We start from the raw sequence: 20,427 nt of genomic DNA, 5'->3' as shown, positions 1-20,427 counted from the left end.
ACCCAGCATCAGCCGCCAAGCGGTGGGCTCACTGGCACCCAACTTTTACAAACTTTCTGTAAGCACTCACAACTGAGGCCACTCAGCCGAACAGCCTGAATCTCCTGATCAACTACGTTGCACCATCTGTCTACGAATTCATTGCTGACTTTGACTCATACGAAGATGCTGTTAACACGCTCAAGGAGCTTTATATCAAACCTAAAAATGATATCTTTGCCAGACATGTTTTAGCACATGACCTACCTCAGCACATGACCTACCTCAGCACGTGACCTGCCTTCGCACATGACCTGCCGCAGCACATGACCTGCCTTAGCACATGACCTACCTCAGCACACGACCTTCCTTAGCACATGACCTACCTCAGCACATGACCTACCTCAGCACATGACCTGCCTTAGCACATGACCTACCTCAGCACATGACCTGCCTCAGCACATGACCTACCTTAGCACATGACCTGCCTCAGCACATGACCCGCCTCAGCATGGCCTACCTCAGCACATGACCTACCTCAGCACATGACCTGCCTCAGCACATGACCTGCCTTAGTACATGACCTGCCTCAGCACATGACCTATCTCAGCACATGACCTGCCTCAGCACATGACCTGCCTCAGCACATGACCTGCCTCAGCACATGACCTACCTCAGCACATGACCTGCCTCAGCACATGACCTGCCTTAGCATGACCTGCCTCAGCACATGACCTATCTCAGCACATGACCTGCCTCAGCACATGACCTGCCTCAGCACATGACCTGCCTCAGCACATGACCTGCCTTAGCATATGACCTGCCTCAGCACATGACCTATCTCAGCACATGACCTACCTTAGCACATGACCTGCCTCAGCACATGACCCGCCTCAGCTCATGATCCGCCTCAGCAAATGACCTGCCTCAGCACATGGCCTACCTCAGCACATGACCTGCCTCAGCACATGACCTGCCTTAGCACATGACCTGCCTCAGCACATGACCTATCTCAGCACATGACCTGCCTCAGCACATGACCTGCCTCAGCACATGACCTGGCTGCCGCTAACAGTGTCACGTTACTGACAGGACACACCAAATTGCATTTGGCGTATTGACAGATATTTGTTACCAATTTCCTCGTTGTGCGGTGTTTGTGTGGAACATTCTCAGCGTTTTTGGAAAGAAGAAAAAAATCGTGCGAGTCACATACGTCCACAGCTCCATCCACACCTTCATCCACACTACTCTACCCACCTATATCTACACTACTGTACCCACTAGCACACACACACACACACATTATTACTCTTACTTACTACTTTGCAGTCACTTGGTATTCGAGTATGACGATCATCCAGCTATGATACAATGATATGAGTTATTAGGGATGTCACATTCATTGGTGAGTTTTGAGGTGACGAAAGAGGCCGATATGGGACTGGCAGATTCGTTCACAGATGTTGCACATGTGGAGGGCTAAATCGAGTGCGGGAGGGGCGGTGGCAACGTCTTTCCGGCGTTGGCGCTTGTCTGCCTCGGTTTGCAGTCGGGCTAGCTCGAAAGTATTGACACCTTCTCGAGTGGTGCTCCTCCAAGCGTTACAATGTGGAGTAATCGTCTCCCAGGTGAGGGGGTCGATTTGGCACTATTTCAGGTTTGTCTTAAGACTATCCTTATACCTTTTCAGTTGCCTGCCAGCGTCACGTTCACTATTCGTTAGGTGACTGTAAAGTAGCTGCTTTGGCAGTCTACTGTCGTCCATGTGGGTAACATGGCCAGTCCAGCATAGTTGTTCATGGATAATGGTAGCCTCGATGCTCCTACAGTTGGTGTCAGCAAGAATACTGGCATTTGTTCTCTTGTCTTCCCAGCGAACTCGGAGGATGGAACGTAGACTACGTTGGTGAAAGTTTTCAAGTGCCTTAAGGTGCCTCCTGTATGTGACCCATGTCTCACTGCCATATAGCAGGGTGGGGAGGACCACTGCTCGATATACGTGTAACTTTGCAGATAATTTCAGCTCCCTACAGCTGAAGACACGGGTGCGGAGTCTGCCAAAGGCTGGAGATGCACATCTGATCCGATGCTGAATCTTTTTATCGACGTCCGTGGTGGTGGACAGGTGGGAGCCGAGATACTGAAAGAGGGTAACATTAGAGAGGGTAGTACCGTTAAGTTGGATGGATGATGGAGGTGTGGCTGAACCAGGGGCAGGCTGAAAGAGAATCTGAGTCTTACGTACATTCATCTCGAGGCCGAAGTGTGCATACGCATCTGTATAGGTGTTCAGGATACTCCTGTAGGTCTCGTTCAGTGTGCGCAAGAAGAGTGAGGTCGTCTGCATACTGAAGTTCAGTAATGGAAGCTGCCAACACCTTTGTTCTTGCCTGGAGTAGTCTTATATTGAAAAGACCCCCCTTCACCAGTTACTCAATGTTCACACCCCCCCCCCGGCTAAATAGGCACTGGCACGACTAAGGAAGGCAGCCAAGAAAATGGAAAAGAGAGGTGGTGCCAGTACGTACACACACACACACACACACACACACACACACTCTCTCTCTCTCTCTCTCTCTCTCTCTACTTTTCGGACACATTTGCAGGTAAACGGTGTTATGAAGGAGGTTAATATATCGGGCCAATATGGTGGGGAATTACTGCTGGTGGTGTGGACGCAAAAGTGTTGATGTGGATGAAGCACCTGTGGAATGCATGTAATACATCTTGTATGGGTGTAGTATTTATTGGTGTAGATTATAGTGTAGCGAGTGTAGTACTAGTGGACTAAGTGTAATACTGTTGTAAAGGGAAACGTGTAATATTAGTCATTTGGGTGTAGCACCTGTTTTGTTGGTGTAGTACTAGTGGTGTGGGAGTAGTACTAGTGGTGTGGGAGTAGTACTAGTGGTGTGGGTGTAGTACTAGTGGTGTGGGAGTAGTACTAGTGGTGTGGGAGTAGTACTAGTGGTGTGGGTGTAGTACTAGTGGTGTGGGAGTAGTACTAGTGGTGTTGGGGTATTACTATGGGTGTAGCTAATTAGTGGTGGTAGTAGTACTGGTGGTGTGGGAGTAGTACTAGGGGTAGTGGTGGGTGGAGTACTAGTATTAGTACTAGTGGTGTGGGGTAGTGGTATTGGTGTAGTACTAGTGTGGTAGTGGGTGTAGTACTAGTGGTGTGGGGTAGTACTAGTGGTGTGGGTACTAGTGGTGTGGGAGTAGTACTGAGTGGTGTGGGGTGGTACCTAGTGAATGGTGTGGGTGTAGTACTAGTGGTGTGGGTGTAGTACTAGTGGTGTGGGGTACTAGTGGTGTGGATGTAGTACTAGTGGTGTGGGGTGTAGTACTGGTGGTGTGTGGTGTAGTACTAGTGGTGTGGATGTAGTACTAGTGGTGTGGGTGTGCTGTGGTGTGGGTAGTACTAGTGGTGTGGTAGTAATTAGAGGTATGGGGTGTAGTAACTAGTGGTGTCAGTACTGAGTGGTGTAGTACTATGGTGTGGAGTAGTACTAGTGGTGTGGGGTGGTACTAGTGGTGTGGGAGTAGTACTAGAGGTGTGGGTGTAGTACTAGAGGTGTGGGGTAGTACTAGTGTAGTACTAGTGGTGTGGGAGTAGTACTAGTGGTGTGTAGTACTAGTGGTGTGGGTGTAGTACTAGTGGTGTACTAGTACTAGTGGTGTGGGGTGTAGTACTAGTGGTGTGGGTGTAGTACTTGTAATTATGTATTGCTAGTGGTGTGGGTGGTGTGGGTGTAGTACTAGTGGTGTGGATGTAGTACTCAGTGGTGTGGGTGTAGTACTAGTGGTGTGGTGTGGGTGTAGTACTAGTGTAGTGGGTGTGGCCAGTGTGTGGAGTAGTACTAGTGTGTGGGGAGTGTACTAGTGGTGTGGGTGAGTAGTACTAGTGCTAGTAGAGTTGTGGATGTAGTACTAGTGGTGTGGGTGTAGTACTAGTGGTAGTAACTAAATTGTCATGTAGTACTAATAGTGTGGGTGGGTGTGGTACTGGTGGTGGTGTGGGTGTTGGGTGGTACCACTGGGTGGTGTGGGAGTAGTAGTGGTGTGGGAGTAGTACTAGTGGTGTGGGTGTAGTACTAGTGGTTGTGGGTGTGGTACTAGTGGTGTGGGAGTAGTACTGGTGTGTAGTACTAGTGGTGTGTGTACTAGTGGTGTGGGTGTAGTACTAGTGTACTAGTGGTGTTGGTGTGGTACTACTAATTGATTGTGTGGTGTGGTGTGGGTACTAGTGGGTGTAGTACTAGTGGTAGTTGTGGTGTGTGTGGTGTAGTACTAGTGGTGTGGTGTAGTACTAGTGGTGTGGTGTACTAGTGGTGTGGTGTAGTACTGGTGTGGGGAGTGGTACTAGCTAGTGGTGTGGGTGCTAGTACTAGTGGTGTGGGAGTAGTACTAGTGGTGTGGGTGTAGTACTAAGTGGTGTCAGTGTGGTGTGGGTGTGGTACTAGTGGGTGTGGGTGTAGTACTAGTGGTGTGGGGTGTAGTGCTAGTGGTGTGGGAGTAGTACTAGTGGTGTGGGTGTAGTGCTAGTGGTGTGTCACTATGTGTACTAGTGGTGTGGGTGTACTGATGGTGGTGGTGTGTACTAGTGGTGTGGGTGTAATACTAGTGTGTGTGGGTGTATCGGTGGTGTGGGTGTAGTACTAGTGGTGGGTGGTGTGGTGTAGTACTGGTGGTGTGGGTGTAAGTTGGTGTGGTGTAGTACTAGTGGTAGTGGTGTGGTGTAGTACTAGTAGGTGTGGGTGTAGTACTAGTGGTGTTGGTGTAGTAGTGTTGTGGGTGTAGAAGTAATAGTACTAGTGGTGTGGGTGTAGTACTAGTGGTGTGGGTGTAGTACTAGTGGTGTGGGTGTAATACTAGTGGTGTGGAATACACTGTACTGGTGGTGTGGGTGTGTAGTACTAGTGGTGTGGGTGTAGTACTAGTGGTGTGGGTGTAATACTAGTAGTGGTGTGGGTGTAGTAGTGGGGTGGGTGTAGTACTAGTACTGTGGTGTGGTGTAGTACTAGTGGTGTGGTGTGGGTGTGTAGTAGTGGTGTAGTGGTGTGGGTGTAAGTGGTGTGGGTGTAGTACTAGTGTGTAGTAGGGTGTAATACTGGTGGTGTGGGGTAGGTGTAGTACTAGTGGTAAGTGGTGTGTAGTACTAGTGGTGGGGTGTGTACTGGTGGTGTGTGGTGCTAGTGGTGTGGGTACTGGTGGTGTGGGTGTGTGCTATTGTGGTGTGATTGTGGGTGTACAGTAGTGGTAGTGGGTACCGTCCTGGTGGTACAGTAGTACTAGTGGCGTGTGGTACTAGTTAGTGTAGAGTGGTGTGTAGTACTAGTGGTGGTGTGTGTGTAGTAGTGGGTGTGTGTACTAGTGGTGTGGTACTAAGTACTAGTTGTGGGTGTAGTACTAGTAGTATTGTGGAGTAGTACTAGTGGTGTGGGTGTAGTACTAGTGGTGTGGAGTGTACTAGTGTGTAGTACTAGTGGTGTGCTATTAGTACTAGTGTAGTACTGTGGTAGTAGTACTAGTGGTGTGGGTGTAGTACGTGATTGTGTAGTACTAGTACTAGTGGTGTGGGTGTAGTACTAGTGTGTGGGTGTAGTATTGTAGTACTGTAGTGAGTGTAGTACTGTGGTGTGGGTGTAGTACTACTAGTGGTGTAGTACTAGTGGTGTGGGTGTAGTACTAGTGGTGTGGGTGTAGTACTAGTGGTGTGGGTGTAGTACTAGTGGTGTGGGTGTAGTACTAGTGGTGTGGGTGTAGTACTAGTGGTGTGGGTGTAGTACTAGTGGTGCAGGTGTAGTACTAGTGGTGTTGGTGTAGTACTAGTGGTGCGGGTGTAGTACTAGTGGTGTGGGTGTAGTGCTAGTGGTGTGGGTGTAGTACTAGTGGTGTTGGTGTAGTACTAGTGGTGTGGGTGTAGTACTAGTGGTGTGGGTGTAGTACTAGTGGTGTGGATGTAGTACTAGTGGTGTGATTGCAATACTAGTGGTATGTGTGTGTGTGTGTGTGTGTGTGTGTGTTGCATTTATAAAGTTCCTTGCAAGGAATGTAATATGTTTTACTTAGGCCAGACAGGTAAAGATCTTGTAACTAGAATTAAACAACACAAATATAGTGTTAGGACAGGCCAGGAATCCAATGCTCTGTTTGTTCATTTGAGAGATAACAAGCATTGCATTGACTGGGATAATGCCTCCTCAATATTACCTTGTAATTCAATTGATAGTAGGAACATCATAGAATCTAGTCTTATTAAACATACCGAAGCATTCAACATGAATTTGAGTAACGGCTTGTCAAACTGGACAATTTTGTAATTAATAAGATTTTTAACCAGGTGAGAAGGGCGGGTCACCTTACCCTCTGACCTGACCACCAACCGTTGTGTGCTATTTAAAGATTAGTAGGGTCATTACCCAATACCTGGCCATTATGGACCTGGTCTCACTCTCCTCTGTCTATATACACCTTGTTTTGTACTTCTCTTTAGTCTGTACTCACCCCTGAAGATGTGAATTACACGAAAGCGCTTGGGAACTTCGTGTTTTCTTCTTTCCTTGTGGTTATCAGCATATACCTAGATCACGCACCTACAGTGATTTACTTGCATATATATATATATATATATATATATATATATATATATATATATATATATATATATATATATATATATATATATATATATATATATATATATATATATATATATATATATATATATATATATATATATATATATATATATATATATATATATATATATATATATATATATATATATATGTATATATATAGTAGTGGGGGTGGTGAAGGCCTCACCAACAACCACTACTTGGACTAGACTGCCTTCCTGACTTTTACCTTGGCTGGGTCGTTCATTACCTCAGTGTGGCAGGTGGTGGTGTGTGTGTTGGTCCGTCTGGGCTTAATATGGTGGTGACAAATAAAAGGCACATCCGTCTCTGCTTTGGTTTATTCACTTCGACAAGGATATATGGTACATTGTCTCTAAAACAATTTGCATATTGAGAGGGGAATATTGACGCCGAGTGGGAGACAGTGGGCCGCGCCTCCACCCCCGCCCACCCCTCTGCCCGTGGGCGTGGGTGGGCGGGGGCGGAACACGGCGGGTACAGTTTGTGCTGCCTGACCAGACCTACGCCCGCCCACTAACCCACTAGCTACGCCCACTCCGCCTCGCGCCCACTCTCTTCTTCTCTCTTTCTCTTATCATAAGAATATATGCCATCGGTGGGTGTGGGCGCGAGAGGTGTAAGCGTAGGCGTGGGTGTAAGGGGCGTGGGGGCCATGTGGTGGTCACCCTCGTATGCAACAACTGAAGTAGAGTGTGGTGGCCGACGCTCGCCACGCGTCATAACCTTTAAATCTACACTTGTGTTAAGGCATGTAAGGAGGTCTCTAGCACATGGACTAAAAATAGGGTGCAGTATACATACAGCACTAGAGGGTAGAAAGAGACGGTGGGCGACAGTCTGTACAGCGGCTGATGCTACTCTAACGTCTCCAGATGCGCACACAACAAGGTTCTCCTTGAAACAGCTAAAAGCTTGCGATCAGTCCTCGCTGGTCGTCTCTGTACAATGTTCACTTTATAAAAACATGATGATATGTGTCCAGTATGATCTATAATAGACCACATGTATTATTTAGACTTACTAACAGTGGCGCATGTTTTCCAACAGAACCACACAGAAGAGTATTATTATTGCACTGTGATCAGTCCAGGTTGTGAGGCATTCCGGTGCGAGGGAGGGGGAGGGTGGCTGAGCGTGGGGCTGGGTGAAGGGGGGAGCTGGTCCCCGGGATTATGCCAGTAAGGTGGGTGGAGCAGGCCACTGGTCGCTCCGAGGCACGTCGCTCCTTCTGGCTCCATCAGGGACCCCTAACAAGTGTTTATCATACCTGCTTCACAGTAATTATCACTTTAGTATAATTGCTGATATACCCACAGTAAACATGAGAGTGAGGTGAGTGGTTATAAGCTAAGGAAGCGTGTGTGAGGCGGCCTTGCGGCCGACCTGCCCACCCTCGCCTCCACCTCCCCCGACTGTGTAGGAACGGTCGGCCTCCTCTTTTGTGCACTTTTGACTCAATGCTGATGAGGTTACCAGAACCGACGCACGTAGTATTTCATCACGATGACTTAAGCCTATATAGTCTCACCACTTACATAGTAAACAACCGACAAAAGGGCGAAGCTTTGTTGTAGAGCGTTAGTAAGTTAGTTAGTTAGTCTAGAGTGTGGTATACATGCAGGCAAGAAGGTCTCGGCAGAAAAAAATCTGCCTTAGTTATATTTTCACCCTTGTCGCTTTTGTCTGTAGTAACACTTCACATTGTTTATTGGTGTCTAACTTTACTTGACAAAACTATTTGGGCAAGTCATCCAAAACAAAACATGCAACAACAAAAAGTCACCTTACATTCTAGAAAAAGCTAAGCTATTCACAAAGCTATGGTTCCTGGACGACCCGCCCAAATTCTTGTACTAAAACCACCATCACGGTTTTGAACGAACTCAAAACATTGAGTCTAACAGAGATTTAAGTAGAAATGAGACAGAAATTCCTTAAATATATATATGGTACCATCTTTTTTAATGTTTACAGCGTAGGTCACTTGTTTCACATGCTGCCACAGAAGGAACCTACTACATACATTATTCTCTATATAAAAGTGTAAAAGAATGCATATGTTTGCCCTTGCTTAATGACGTCACTCACAGGAAGTTCGTCATCTTGTCCTTGAGGTGGAAGTGTTATGTAGGACGCTGCTGCAGAGCAAGGCTGCCAGCTCAGGTGTAGTCCAGGCTTCATCCTACCTCTGTAACACTCCGGCTGATTCTCGCGATAAAACCTTCAAACTTATTGAAATTTTGTGTGAGAAAGATAGCAACTGTTGAACTAACCAGAGACTCACTGACTTCATATACTCCGGTCTGTCTATATCTTAAACATTATTTTGATTCTTCTTTTTTTATAAGTCGCGTTTTCATAAATTTAAAAACCTGGCTGGCTGGAACAGCTCAATATACGTTCAAGTATTGTCGGACAAATCAAATATAAATAATAATGAAAAATTATAATAGAAAACCTGACTTTTGAGCTCCATGTGTGAGTGTGGGAGACTGAGAAAGTGTCGTCGTCATAAACAAAGATAGTGTCGGCGTTGACAGATATACGATAACTCTCTGACCTAGCAGTCAACACTCTCACACGGTACACCTTCAACTTTTCTCTGTCTTTTACAAAAATAAGTGTAACAACATCTCTTACAGCACCTAATAAATGTGAAAATTATCTCTACAAAAAAAAAGCCCTATCTTTTTACAGGCCACTAAGAGAAAATGAAAAAGGAGTGAGCTTGGCAGTTTGTTAGTGTGCCGGAGGTGTGACACACTATATCAAAATATACATTTGTCATTAAATAAAAAAAAGTTGGCTGCTGAACAGTGACAACACGGATACTGCGGATTGAAAAGTCTTAACAAAACTACTTGAGAGAAGAAAGGTAAAAAGCCTCGTCGCCCAACTCCCACAAGGATGGTGGAGCTGCACTCATAACGTTGTTGACTTTAGGGGTTACGGGGCGACACAGAATTTTTAAAATAAGATTTATAGATGGAATGGATGGTGGAGTAATGGAGCGTCTTCTGCAGACAACAACCTCACTAAATCAACAATAAATACACAATAATCCACAACCACATTTGTTCTTCCTAACCAATTAAAATTAATGACCAGAAATATGTTAAGTACCCTAGTAAAAATGTAACAAAATAATAAAGTTTGATGTGGTAACCCCGGCGGCCCGGAGGAAGGGTGGGGAGGGGGCGGCCCGCAGGCGGTAAAGTCCCCACCCGGCGGGCCGCCCACACTCACCGATTGACTGATTGGGCGGCGGGGCGCTGCAGATTAACATAAATTTTCATCTCAATCTTGTTACAACCATGCCGTCGGCGTCACATACCCAACTCATCACATAAAACGGCAGCAGAAAAATCACTAACTGAGTTTATTTGGGCTGGTTAGTGCAGCGGCCGCTCGGGCGATACACAAAAACACTAAAAAGACTAGACGGGGATGGGTGAGGGCGACGCCCCAACATATCATACACTTACAACTTAACATTACTACTCATCCCTCACTATATCTCGCCCTACTTCTTATTATAAAAATATATTATAACAAACTTATTTAATTAACATAGGGAAAATAAGTTAGCAATAAAATTAGCAACACTTATTAAGTACATACTGTTGCAGAGTTTTTGACAGCAGTAAACATAACCTTTTAAGTACAATTTGTTTCCATTCTTTGGCAAAGTTTTGGAATGTTTGTAGAACAACATATTGACTAGCAAAGATTCTGAGCTTTGATTTACTGGAATGGCAACTGATGACTAGGAATGACGTTGACCTTGACTAAGATTGATGTATTATGACTAACATAAAGAGAACAGATCGTGTGACTAGACGTGTTGACGGCGGGTGGCCGCCCGTGGCTCTCACTTATAAAACTGTAACAGTCAGCACGTGACTTACACAATAAATACCATAAAATAAATAATAAACATCAAATTGTCCTAGACTAATATGCAGTAAACTTATAACTATGACAAGTCCATCTTGGCGTGACTAGTGACCGATGCGGAATGTGCTGAGATCATATGTTGTTTGTTGGAACCTTCCCGCCCTGACCGAGCATCATCTGATGTGACCTGAAGTGACCTGTGGTGTGTGTGGGCGTGCGGGCTAGCACCGCCGCGCCCCTGACTGGGCTGCTTGCTTGTACTGTGCGGGTGGGGCGAGGCGGGTGCCAGGGGCGTGCCCTGGGGCGGCGGGCCCACTAAGGGGCGTGCCCTATTGCTGAGGATGCCCGCTGGCGCCGGTCCTGTAGCAGCTACTGGTGGGCGTGGGGCAGCGCGGCTAGTGCGGCGCCAAGTATACCAGGGGCTGCGTGGTAGGCTGTCACAAGTCGTGTTCGTCTAGGCAGTGACCCACCATGGTATTGGTCTGGCCGCTCATCTGTGGCATCTGGGACATGTGGACCACTGTACCACCAGGAGCCAACCCGCACATCTTGGACCCGCTCTCATTATCGTCCTTCCACTTGTCCATGGAGCGGCGGCGAGCGTTCATGAAGAAGTTGCCCACAGTGGAGGGCTCTAGGCCCAGCTGCCGCGCGATGGTCACCTGCATCTCCTTGCTGGGCCGTTTCGTCTCCTGCAACACAAGATATTGTTACACTACAACACTGTGCCTCATTATACTCGCTACACCTACACCACAACACTGTGCTTCCTTATACTCGCTACATGTACGCCACACCACTGTACCTCTTTATACTCGTTACACCTACACCACAACACTGTGCCTACTTATACTCGCTACACCCACACCACAACACTGTACCTCTTTATACTCGCTACACCCACACCACAACACTGTGCCTTTTTATACTCGTTACTCACTACACCTACATCACAACTATACCATTAATAACCATTTAGATATTCACATATTTTTGCACATGAGTTTTCCACAACTGAGAGATGTTCTTTTGTCTGGTTCAACACACCGGATGACGCACCGCATGTTACAGTAATTTTCCTGACAAGGCCAACACCGTGTCTCACCAACACTGCGGGGGTGATCAGCGTGGGGGTGATCAGCGCGGGAGTGATCAGCGCAGGGGTGATCAGCGCAGGAGTGATCAGCGCGGGAGTGATCAGCGCAGGGGTGATCAGCGTGGGGGTGATCAGGCATGGGGTGATCAGCGCGGGGTTGATCAGCGCGGGGTGATCAGCGTGGGGTGATCAGCGGGGTGATCAGCGTGTGGGGTGATCAGCGCGGGAGTGATCAGCATGGGGTGATCAGCGCGGGGTTGATCAGCGCGGGGTGATCAGCGTGGGGTGATGGGGGTGATCAGCATGATCAGGGGTGATCAGCGTGGGGGTGATCAGCGGGGTGGTCAACATGGGGGTGATCAGCGTGGGGTGAACAACGGGGTGATCAGTGGGGTGATTAGCGGGGTGATCAACGTGGGGGTGAACAACGTGGGGTGATCAGCGGGGTGATCAGCGTGGTGATCAGCGGGGATGATCAGCGTGGGGTGATCAGCGCAGGGGTGATCAACGCAGGGGTGATCAGCGTGGGGTGATCAACGCGGGGTGATCAGCGGGGTGATCAGCGCGGGGTGACCAGCGCGGGGGTGATCAACGTGGGGGTGATCAGCGGGGGTGATCAGGGGGTGATCAACGGGGGTGAACAACGTGGGGTGATCAGCGTGGGATCAGCGGGGTGATCAACGGGTGAACAACATGGGGTGATCAGCGTCGGTGATGATCAACGGGGTGATCAGCGTGGGGATCGTGGGGGTGATTAAATGGGGTGATCAGCGGGGGGTGATTGGTGGTGGATTAATGGGGGTGATCAGCGTGGGGTGATCAGCGTGGGGGTGATCAGCGTGGGGGTGATTAATGGGGGTGATCAGCGGGGGTGATCAGCGTGGGGTGATCAGCGGGTGGGGGTGATCAGCGGGGTGATCAGCGGGGTGATCAGCGATCAGCGGGGGTGATCAACGCGGGGTGATCAGCGGGGGTGATCAACGCGGGGTGATCAGCGGGGTGATGGTGGCGCGGGGTGATCAACGTGGGAGTGATCAGCGCGGGGTGATCAGCGTCGGGGTGAAGCGTGGGGTGATCAACGCGGGTGATCAGCGTGGGGGTGATCGCGGTGATCAGCGTGGGGTGATCAGCGCGGGGGTGACCAGCGCGGGGTGATCAACGTGGGAGTGATCAGCGCGGGGGTGACCAGCGCGGGGGTGATCAACGTGGGGGTGATCAGCGCGGGGGTGATCAGCGCGGGCAGTTGAGAGTACAACTGGACGTGTATCACTAACGCGATCATCATATATCTAAGATAACGGCTTATGTCTACCAACACTACAACAAACCTTCTTAGTTATCACAAATTAAGTTCTCTAATGACGGTGACTAAATTCTGTATCTTATTACATCATACACGCTTCTACCCAACGATGTATGTATGTACAGTATGTATGTATACCGTAGTGCAATACATCGCACTTTATCTTATTTATTTTGTCAACCAAATCTGTACATCCAGTTAAGGTGGAAGGCTGGGGGCATTAGTGAAGGAAGACCTTAGTGAGGTATTTGAACTGGAGGAGGACGGCGCCCTTGAGCCTTGGTGTGGACCCCGGCCCCTGCGTCACCGTCTCCCTCACACAGAAAGAAAGCCAGGCTGAGGGCACGGCGCGGCCTGCATACACGTCTCTCTCTTTAATTATGGCTCTGAGGCCGGCCAGCCGAGCACCCTCATCGAACAAGACACTCATTAATTTGTGAAAGAGAGTCGACCCTTCAAGAGCTCTTCCCGCTCTCTCTCAAGCGCCCCGCCCCGTTTTCTGTAAGCGCCATATTGTTTGGTTTTTGGCAGTGTTTTGTATTTTTTTTTATACACTGGCCAATGAGTCAAGATGGTGTGGTGTATTGTCCCCACCAGGTGACCCCGGGGACTCCTTCACATCAAAGAGGACAGGTAGGAAGGTGGCAGGTGTGGGGAGGTGAGTGGTGGTGTGGGGGACGTCACTCTACCTCCCCTCCCCCCTGACACACACACACACACACCTGGTCGTCTCACCTTTAGTTAGTGGCAAATGATCCCATCAATTACTTCCAGTGACCAAGGACGCTGCGGAAGCTTCTTGTAAGAAAATTTTCAGAAATCCCACAGGCAGGAAGACATCTGAAGGCTGGAGTAATAACACTTCAGATAGCGAAGACTCCCCCACCCAACCCACCCCCCTCCCGGCCCTCAGCCTCTCCGGGTCATCCTGAGTGAGATGCCTCATTATCATCCGCCACTTAGACTGGTAGGCAGAAATAACGAAATATTACTGAGGTTACATGTGCTGCCTCCCGCTAACTCCCACACACACTCTTACCGTGCTGCCTCCCGCTAACTCCTACACACACTCTTACCGTGCTGCCTCCCCGCTAACGCCTACAACCTGCCTCCCGCTAACTCCCACACACACTCTACCGTGCTGCCTCCCGCTAACTCCCACACACTCTTACCGTGCTGCCTCCCCACTCTTAACTCCTAACACACACTTACCGTGCTGCCTCCCACTAACTCCCTACACACACTCTTACCGTGCTGCTTCCCTAACTCCTACACACACTCTTACCGTGCTGCCTCCCTAACTCCTACACACACTCTTACCGTGCTGCTTCCTTTAACTCCCCACACACACTCTTCCGTGCTGCCTCCCACTAACTGCCTCCCACTAACTCCCTACACACCTCTTACCGTGCTGCCTCCCCTAACTCCCTACACACTCTTACCGTGCTGCACTCCACTAACTCCTACACACCTCTTACCGTGCTGCCTCCCACTAACTCCTACACACACTCTTACCGTGCTGCCTACTCCTACACACACTCTTACCGTCTGCTTCCTCAACTCCCACACACACTCTTACCGTGCTGCCTCCCACTAACTCCTACACACACTCTTACCGTGCTGCCTCCCACCTGCTCCTACACACACTCTTACCTGCTGCTTCCTGCCAACTCCCCACACACACTCTTACCGTGCTGCCTCCACTAACTCCCTACACACACTTACCTTACCGTGCTGCCTCACACTAACCCTACACACACCTACCGTGCTGCCTCCCACTAACTCCCACACACACTCTACCGTGCTGCCTCCCCACTAACTCCTACACACACTCTACCGTGCTGCCTCCCACTAACTCCCTACACACACTCTTACCGTGCGTGCCTCCCGCTAACTCCCACACACTCTTACCGTGCTGCCTACCACACTCACTCCCACTAACTCCTACACACACTCTTACCGTGCTGCCTCCCACTAACTCCTACACACACTCTTACGTGCTGCCTCACACTCTTATGTGCTGCCTAACCTACACACACTCTTACCGTGCTGCCTCCCACTAACTCCTACACACACTCTACCGTGCTGCCTCACTAACTCCCCACACACTCTTACCGTGCTGCCTCCCACTAACTCCTACACACACTCTTACCGTGCTGCCTCCCCTCCTACACTCTTGCTGCCTCCCACTAACTCCTACACACACTCTTACCGTGCTGCCTCCCACTAACTCCTACACACACTCTTACCGTGCTGCCTCCCACTAACTCCTACACACACTCTTACCGTGCTGCCTCCCGCTAACTCCTACACACACTCTTACCGTGCTGCCTCCCACTAACTCCTACACACACTCTTACCGTGCTGCCTCCCGCTAACTCCCACACACTCTTACCGTGCTGCCTCCCACTAACTCCTACACACACTCTTATCGTGCTGCCTCCCACTAACTCCTACACACACTCTTACCGTGCTGCCTCCCGCTAACTCCTACACACACTCTTACCGCTATAACCTTCTCTAATAATTGTTGCCCCTCGTGTTAGAGGATGGCCGGCCCGAGAGCCACCTAGGTGTAGAAGCTGTCGCCAGCACAACAGCTACACCCTAAGCTAACGAGCTGTACGACACAGTGTCTAGGGATAATCCGAAAAGACCGAATATCTCGCCAACTGCACTGGCTAACCATTGCCCCGGAACGCAATCCACAAATCTATTAACATCCAGGGTCGCCAATTACTGTTGGGTAGACACAGGTAAATGACGGAAAGAAACTTGCCCATAGTTTTATTATGCCCGGGGATCGAACCCGGGTCTACTCGCTTGTAAGGCGAGCACACTCTTAGCACTCACTAACACCACCTCCTACACGCACTCTTACCACTCACTAGCACCACCTCCTACACACACTCTTACCACTCACTAGCACCACCTCCTACACGCACACTTACCACTCACTAGCACCACCTCCTACACGCACTCTTACCACTCACTAGCACCACCTCCTACACACACTCATACCACCAACATCACCTCTCAACCTCCTACACGCACTCTTACCTTCACAGAATAAGTGTTAGATAATAAAATGTGGCACGGTGTACGACACGATTTTCTGCTGACTTCAGTGGTCTTGGGTGACATTTCCGGCATCACAGATATAAAAGTGTTAATGTGTCATATGTCATATTCCCATGTAGCATCTTCTATCTTCTCCTGCATACCTAAAAATGTTGAAGGGGAAGGTGAAGGGACTTACCCCACCTAATCCCCCCCAGTTTATTTTTTCACTTAAAAAATCAGAACGTGACATTTCCCCTCCCCCTCCTCTGGGTCAACCCGCGGGGCTATTATTTTCTAATGATATTGATAACCCGGTCAACAGTAGTAGTAGCGGGGAGCAAATGGGTTTTAGGTATCGGAAACCAATAGAGCGAGAATCCAGGACCGACCCCGGAGGCTGACCCTTACTGGCCATTAGTCACAATAAATTCTTGATGGAAAACCTTATCACAGTCTTAGTGGTGAGACGCGGTGTCTTAGCCTCCACACACACTTAAACCTACAAACTGAACACCATACTTTTCTTTTTACCATCGTGTCCGTTTGGAGGTTTTGTTTGGCAATGAGTAAAAGTGAGAAGCTTTGGTTGGTCCTCACTCAGAGCAGCTGTGGCCGCCCACGCACCCCCCCCCCCTCCTCCCCACCACCACCTTAAATACAACCGTTTTTTCACCTACAGTTTTCCTCAAAGTTGGGTAAAATTTTCAGTTTTTATCCAGGCCATTAGCGCCATATTTTTTCGCATCATCTTCACCTGATAGCGAAGACTCATTAACTGATCCAACTGAGGCATGTACCGCCCAGGTCACCCACCCACGTGATGTACACGCCACCACCCACTACCACCATCTGGGTCTACACCACCACTACCACCATCTGGGTCTACACCACCACTACCACCATCTGGGTCTACACCACCACTACCACCATCTGGGTCTACACCACCCACTACCACCATCTGGGTCTACACCACCACTACCACCATCTGGGTCTACACCACCACTACCACCATCTGGGTCTACACCACCATCTATAACCCTGTACTCTCACTGGCGTTATGGTAACTAATTAGGCCAGTATGACAATTACATATTTATATATCTAAATAAAACAAGATATTACTATTATTGCTATTACTACTACTAATGATAATATAAACAATATATTATTATTATTATTATTATTATTATTATTATTATTATTATCATTATTATTATTATTACAATTGTTATTATTATTATTATTGCAATTACTACTATATTATTACAATTATTATTATTATTATTATTATTATTATTATTATTATTATTATTAAAATTACTACTATTGCTACTATTATTATTAAATTATTATTATTATTATTATTATTATTATTATTATTATTATTATTATTATTATTATTATTATTATTAAAATTACTACTATTACTACTATTATTATTAAATTATTATTATTATTATTATTATTATTATTATTAAAATTACTACTATTACTACTATTATTATTATTACAATTATTATTATTATTATTATTATTATTATTATTATTATTAAAATTACTACTATTACTACTATTATTATTATTACAATTATTATTATTATTATCATTAACCTTAATAACGGGGGTCACTAACAGCATGCAGTGACTCACCTTAAAAATAGCTTGCAGTGTACGACGCTGCAAGTCCGTGAAAACTAGTCGTGGCTTCTTGGGCGCAGGCTGCTGGTCTGGGTGGCTTTGTTGCTCCTCTTTCCTTTTGCAGGCTGTGGAGAGATGAGGTTTTGAGTGAGGTGGTCATGAGGGAGTGAGGAAGGCTGTGGAGAGATGAGGTGGTGAGTGAGGTGGTCATGAGGGAGTGAGGAAGGCTGTGGAGAGATGAGGTGGTCATGAGGGAGTGTACAGTACATTATATAGTACAGTAATAATTGCATATGTATACAAAACTCATCGTGGATAATTATACTTAACATACAATATTATAATAAGTCTTACTAAACAAATTATTATTATTACCTAAAACTGAAGCTTATTACAAAAATATTAGTAGTAAGACAAGCTGTTACTTTCCTTATACCAGTACATCTTCGCCTAGCTCAGGTTAAGTCTTTATGTATATATTTCTCCTATCACCGTGTGCGTATATATGTATACACACATTAGACACACACACACACACATCGTGAACCTCGTCTCAAATAAAACAAATACTATATGAAATAATTTACATTAAGTTATAATAACAAAAATAAATAGTTATCCTTAGTTGGCACAAATCTCATTGAAGATTTAATAGACGATTATCACTATTTGGGCCAGTGTTGGCCAGGTGGCTTGATCGGTGTTGGCCAGGTGGCTTGATCGGTGTTGGTCAGGAGGCTGGCCCAGTGTTGGCCAGGTGGCTTGATCGGTGTTGGTCAGGAGGCTGGCCCAGTGTTGACCAGGAGGCTGGCCCAGTGTTGGCCAGGTGGCTGGCCCAGTGTTGACCAGGAGGCTGGCCCAGTGTTGGCCAGGTGGCTTGATCGGTGTTGGTCAGGAGGCTGGCCCAGTGTTGACCAGGAGGCTGGCCCAGTGTTGGCCAGGTGGCTTGATCAGTGTTGGTCAGAGCTGGCCAGTGTTGAGGGCTGGCCCAGTATTGTCAGGAGGCTGGCAGTGTTGGCCAGGAGGCTTGACCAGTGTTGGCCAGGTGGCTGGACCAGTGTTGGCCAGGAGGCTGGCCCAGTGTTGGCCAGGTGGCTTGATGGTGTTGGTCAGGAGGCTGGCCCAGTGTTGACCAGGAGGCTGGCCCAGTGTTGGCCAGGTGGCTGGCCCAGTGTTGACAGGAGGCTGGCCCAGTGTTGGCCAGGTGGCTTGATCGGTGTTGGTCAGGAGGCTGGCCCAGTGTTGGCCAGGAGGCTGGCCCAGTGTTGGCCAGGAGGCTGGCCAGTGTTGACCAGGAGGCCGGCAGTGTTGGCCAGGTGGCTTGATCGGTGTTGGTCAGGTGGCTGGCCCAGTGTTGGCCAGGAGGCTGGCCCAGTGTTGACCAGGAGGCTGGCCCAGTGTTGGCCAGGAGGCTGGCCAGTGTTGACCAGGAGGCTGGCCCAGTGTTGGTCAGGAGGCTGGCCCAGTGTTGACCAGGAGGCTGGCCCAGTGTTGGTCAGGGAGGCTGGCCCAGTGTTGGTCAGGAGGCTGGCCCAGTGTTGGTCAGGAGGCTGGCCCAGTGTTGGTCAGGAGGCTGGCCCAGTGTTGGTCAGGAGGCTGGCCCAGTGTTGGTCAGGAGGCTGGCCCAGTGTTGGTCAGGAGGCTGGCCCAGTGTTGGTCAGGAGGCTGGCCAAGTGTTGGCCAGGAGATTGGCCCAGTGAATACTTCCTTTTCTTACCCTGACTCAGCTTACGAATAAACCGCTTCGAATACAGCAGTAACTTCATCAGCTTCATCACCAGCTTCACCTTCAGCTCCATCACCAACGTCACCTTCAACTTCACTGTTTCATCACCAGCTTCACTGTTTCATCACCAGCTTCAGCTTCATCTCTCCTTCATCCACCAGCTTCACCCTCAGCTTCACTCCTCGGCTTCACCCTCCAGCATCATCAGCTTCTGCCCTCAGCTTCACTATCAGCTTCCTCTCAGCTTCACCCCCAGCATTATCATCAGCTTCACCCTCAGCTTCCACCTTCAGCTTCTCTCTCAGCTTCACCCCTAGCATCATCATCAGCTTCATCATCAACTTCACCTTCACTCCTCCAGCTTCATTAGCTTGCCTCAGCTTCATCATCCAGCTTCACCCTCAGCTTTATCATCAGCTTCACCTTCAGCTTCTCTCTCCAGCTTCACCCCAGCACATCATCATCAACTTCATCATCAGCTTCACCTTCACTCTCAACTTCATCATCAGCTTCACCCTCAGCTTCATCCATCAGCTTCACCCTCAGCTTTATCATCAGCTTCACCCTCAGCTTCACCTTCAACTTCACTCTCAGCTTCAGCTTCGTCATCAGCTTTCATCTTCCAGCTTCATCATCAGCTTCACTCTCAGCTTCATCATGGCTTCCTCCTCCAGCTTCATCATCAAAGCATACTCTCAGCTTCATCATCAGCTTCACTCTCAGCTTCATCAGCTTCACTCTCAGCTTCATCATCCGGCTTCTACCCCTCAGCTTCATCATCAGCTTCTCACCCCTCAAAGCTTTGTCATCAGCTTCACCCCTCCAGCTTCGCTTATTAGCTTCACTCTCAGCTTCACCCTCAGCTTCAGCTTCATCATCCTTCACTTCAACTTCATCACCAGCTTCACTCTCAGCTTCATCATCAGCTTCACTCTCAGCTTCATCATCAGCTTCACTCTCAGCTTCATCATCAGCTTCACTCTCAGCTTCATCACCAGCTTCACCCTCAGCTTCATCACCAGCTTCACTCTCAGCTTCATCACCAGCTTCACTCTCA

At 48.3% G+C, this 20,427-nt stretch overlaps 1 protein-coding gene across 1 annotated transcript; it reads right to left on the bottom strand.

Moving 5' to 3' along the window:
• Window positions 1–6,948: 6,948 nt before the first annotated feature.
• On the bottom strand, window positions 6,949–19,979 carry LOC121861127. The gene is made up of 3 exons (XM_042358691.1): window positions 19,827–19,979; window positions 17,657–17,791; window positions 6,949–11,236 (listed from the first exon to the last, which is right to left on the bottom strand). Exons 1-3 carry the CDS (start codon window positions 19,977–19,979, stop codon window positions 10,982–10,984), a joined length of 543 nt encoding a protein of 180 aa, XP_042214625.1. The 3' UTR covers window positions 6,949–10,981.
• Window positions 19,980–20,427: the final 448 nt, after the last annotated feature.

The sequence above is a fragment of the Homarus americanus genome, unplaced genomic scaffold (assembly GCF_018991925.1).
Source record: "Homarus americanus isolate GMGI-L3 unplaced genomic scaffold, GMGI_Hamer_2.0 scaffold52806, whole genome shotgun sequence".
In the NCBI taxonomy this organism is placed as follows: domain Eukaryota; kingdom Metazoa; phylum Arthropoda; class Malacostraca; order Decapoda; family Nephropidae; genus Homarus; species Homarus americanus.
The sequence above is the reverse complement of the archived record's forward strand: the minus strand, read 5'-3'. Positions and strand labels throughout refer to the sequence as shown.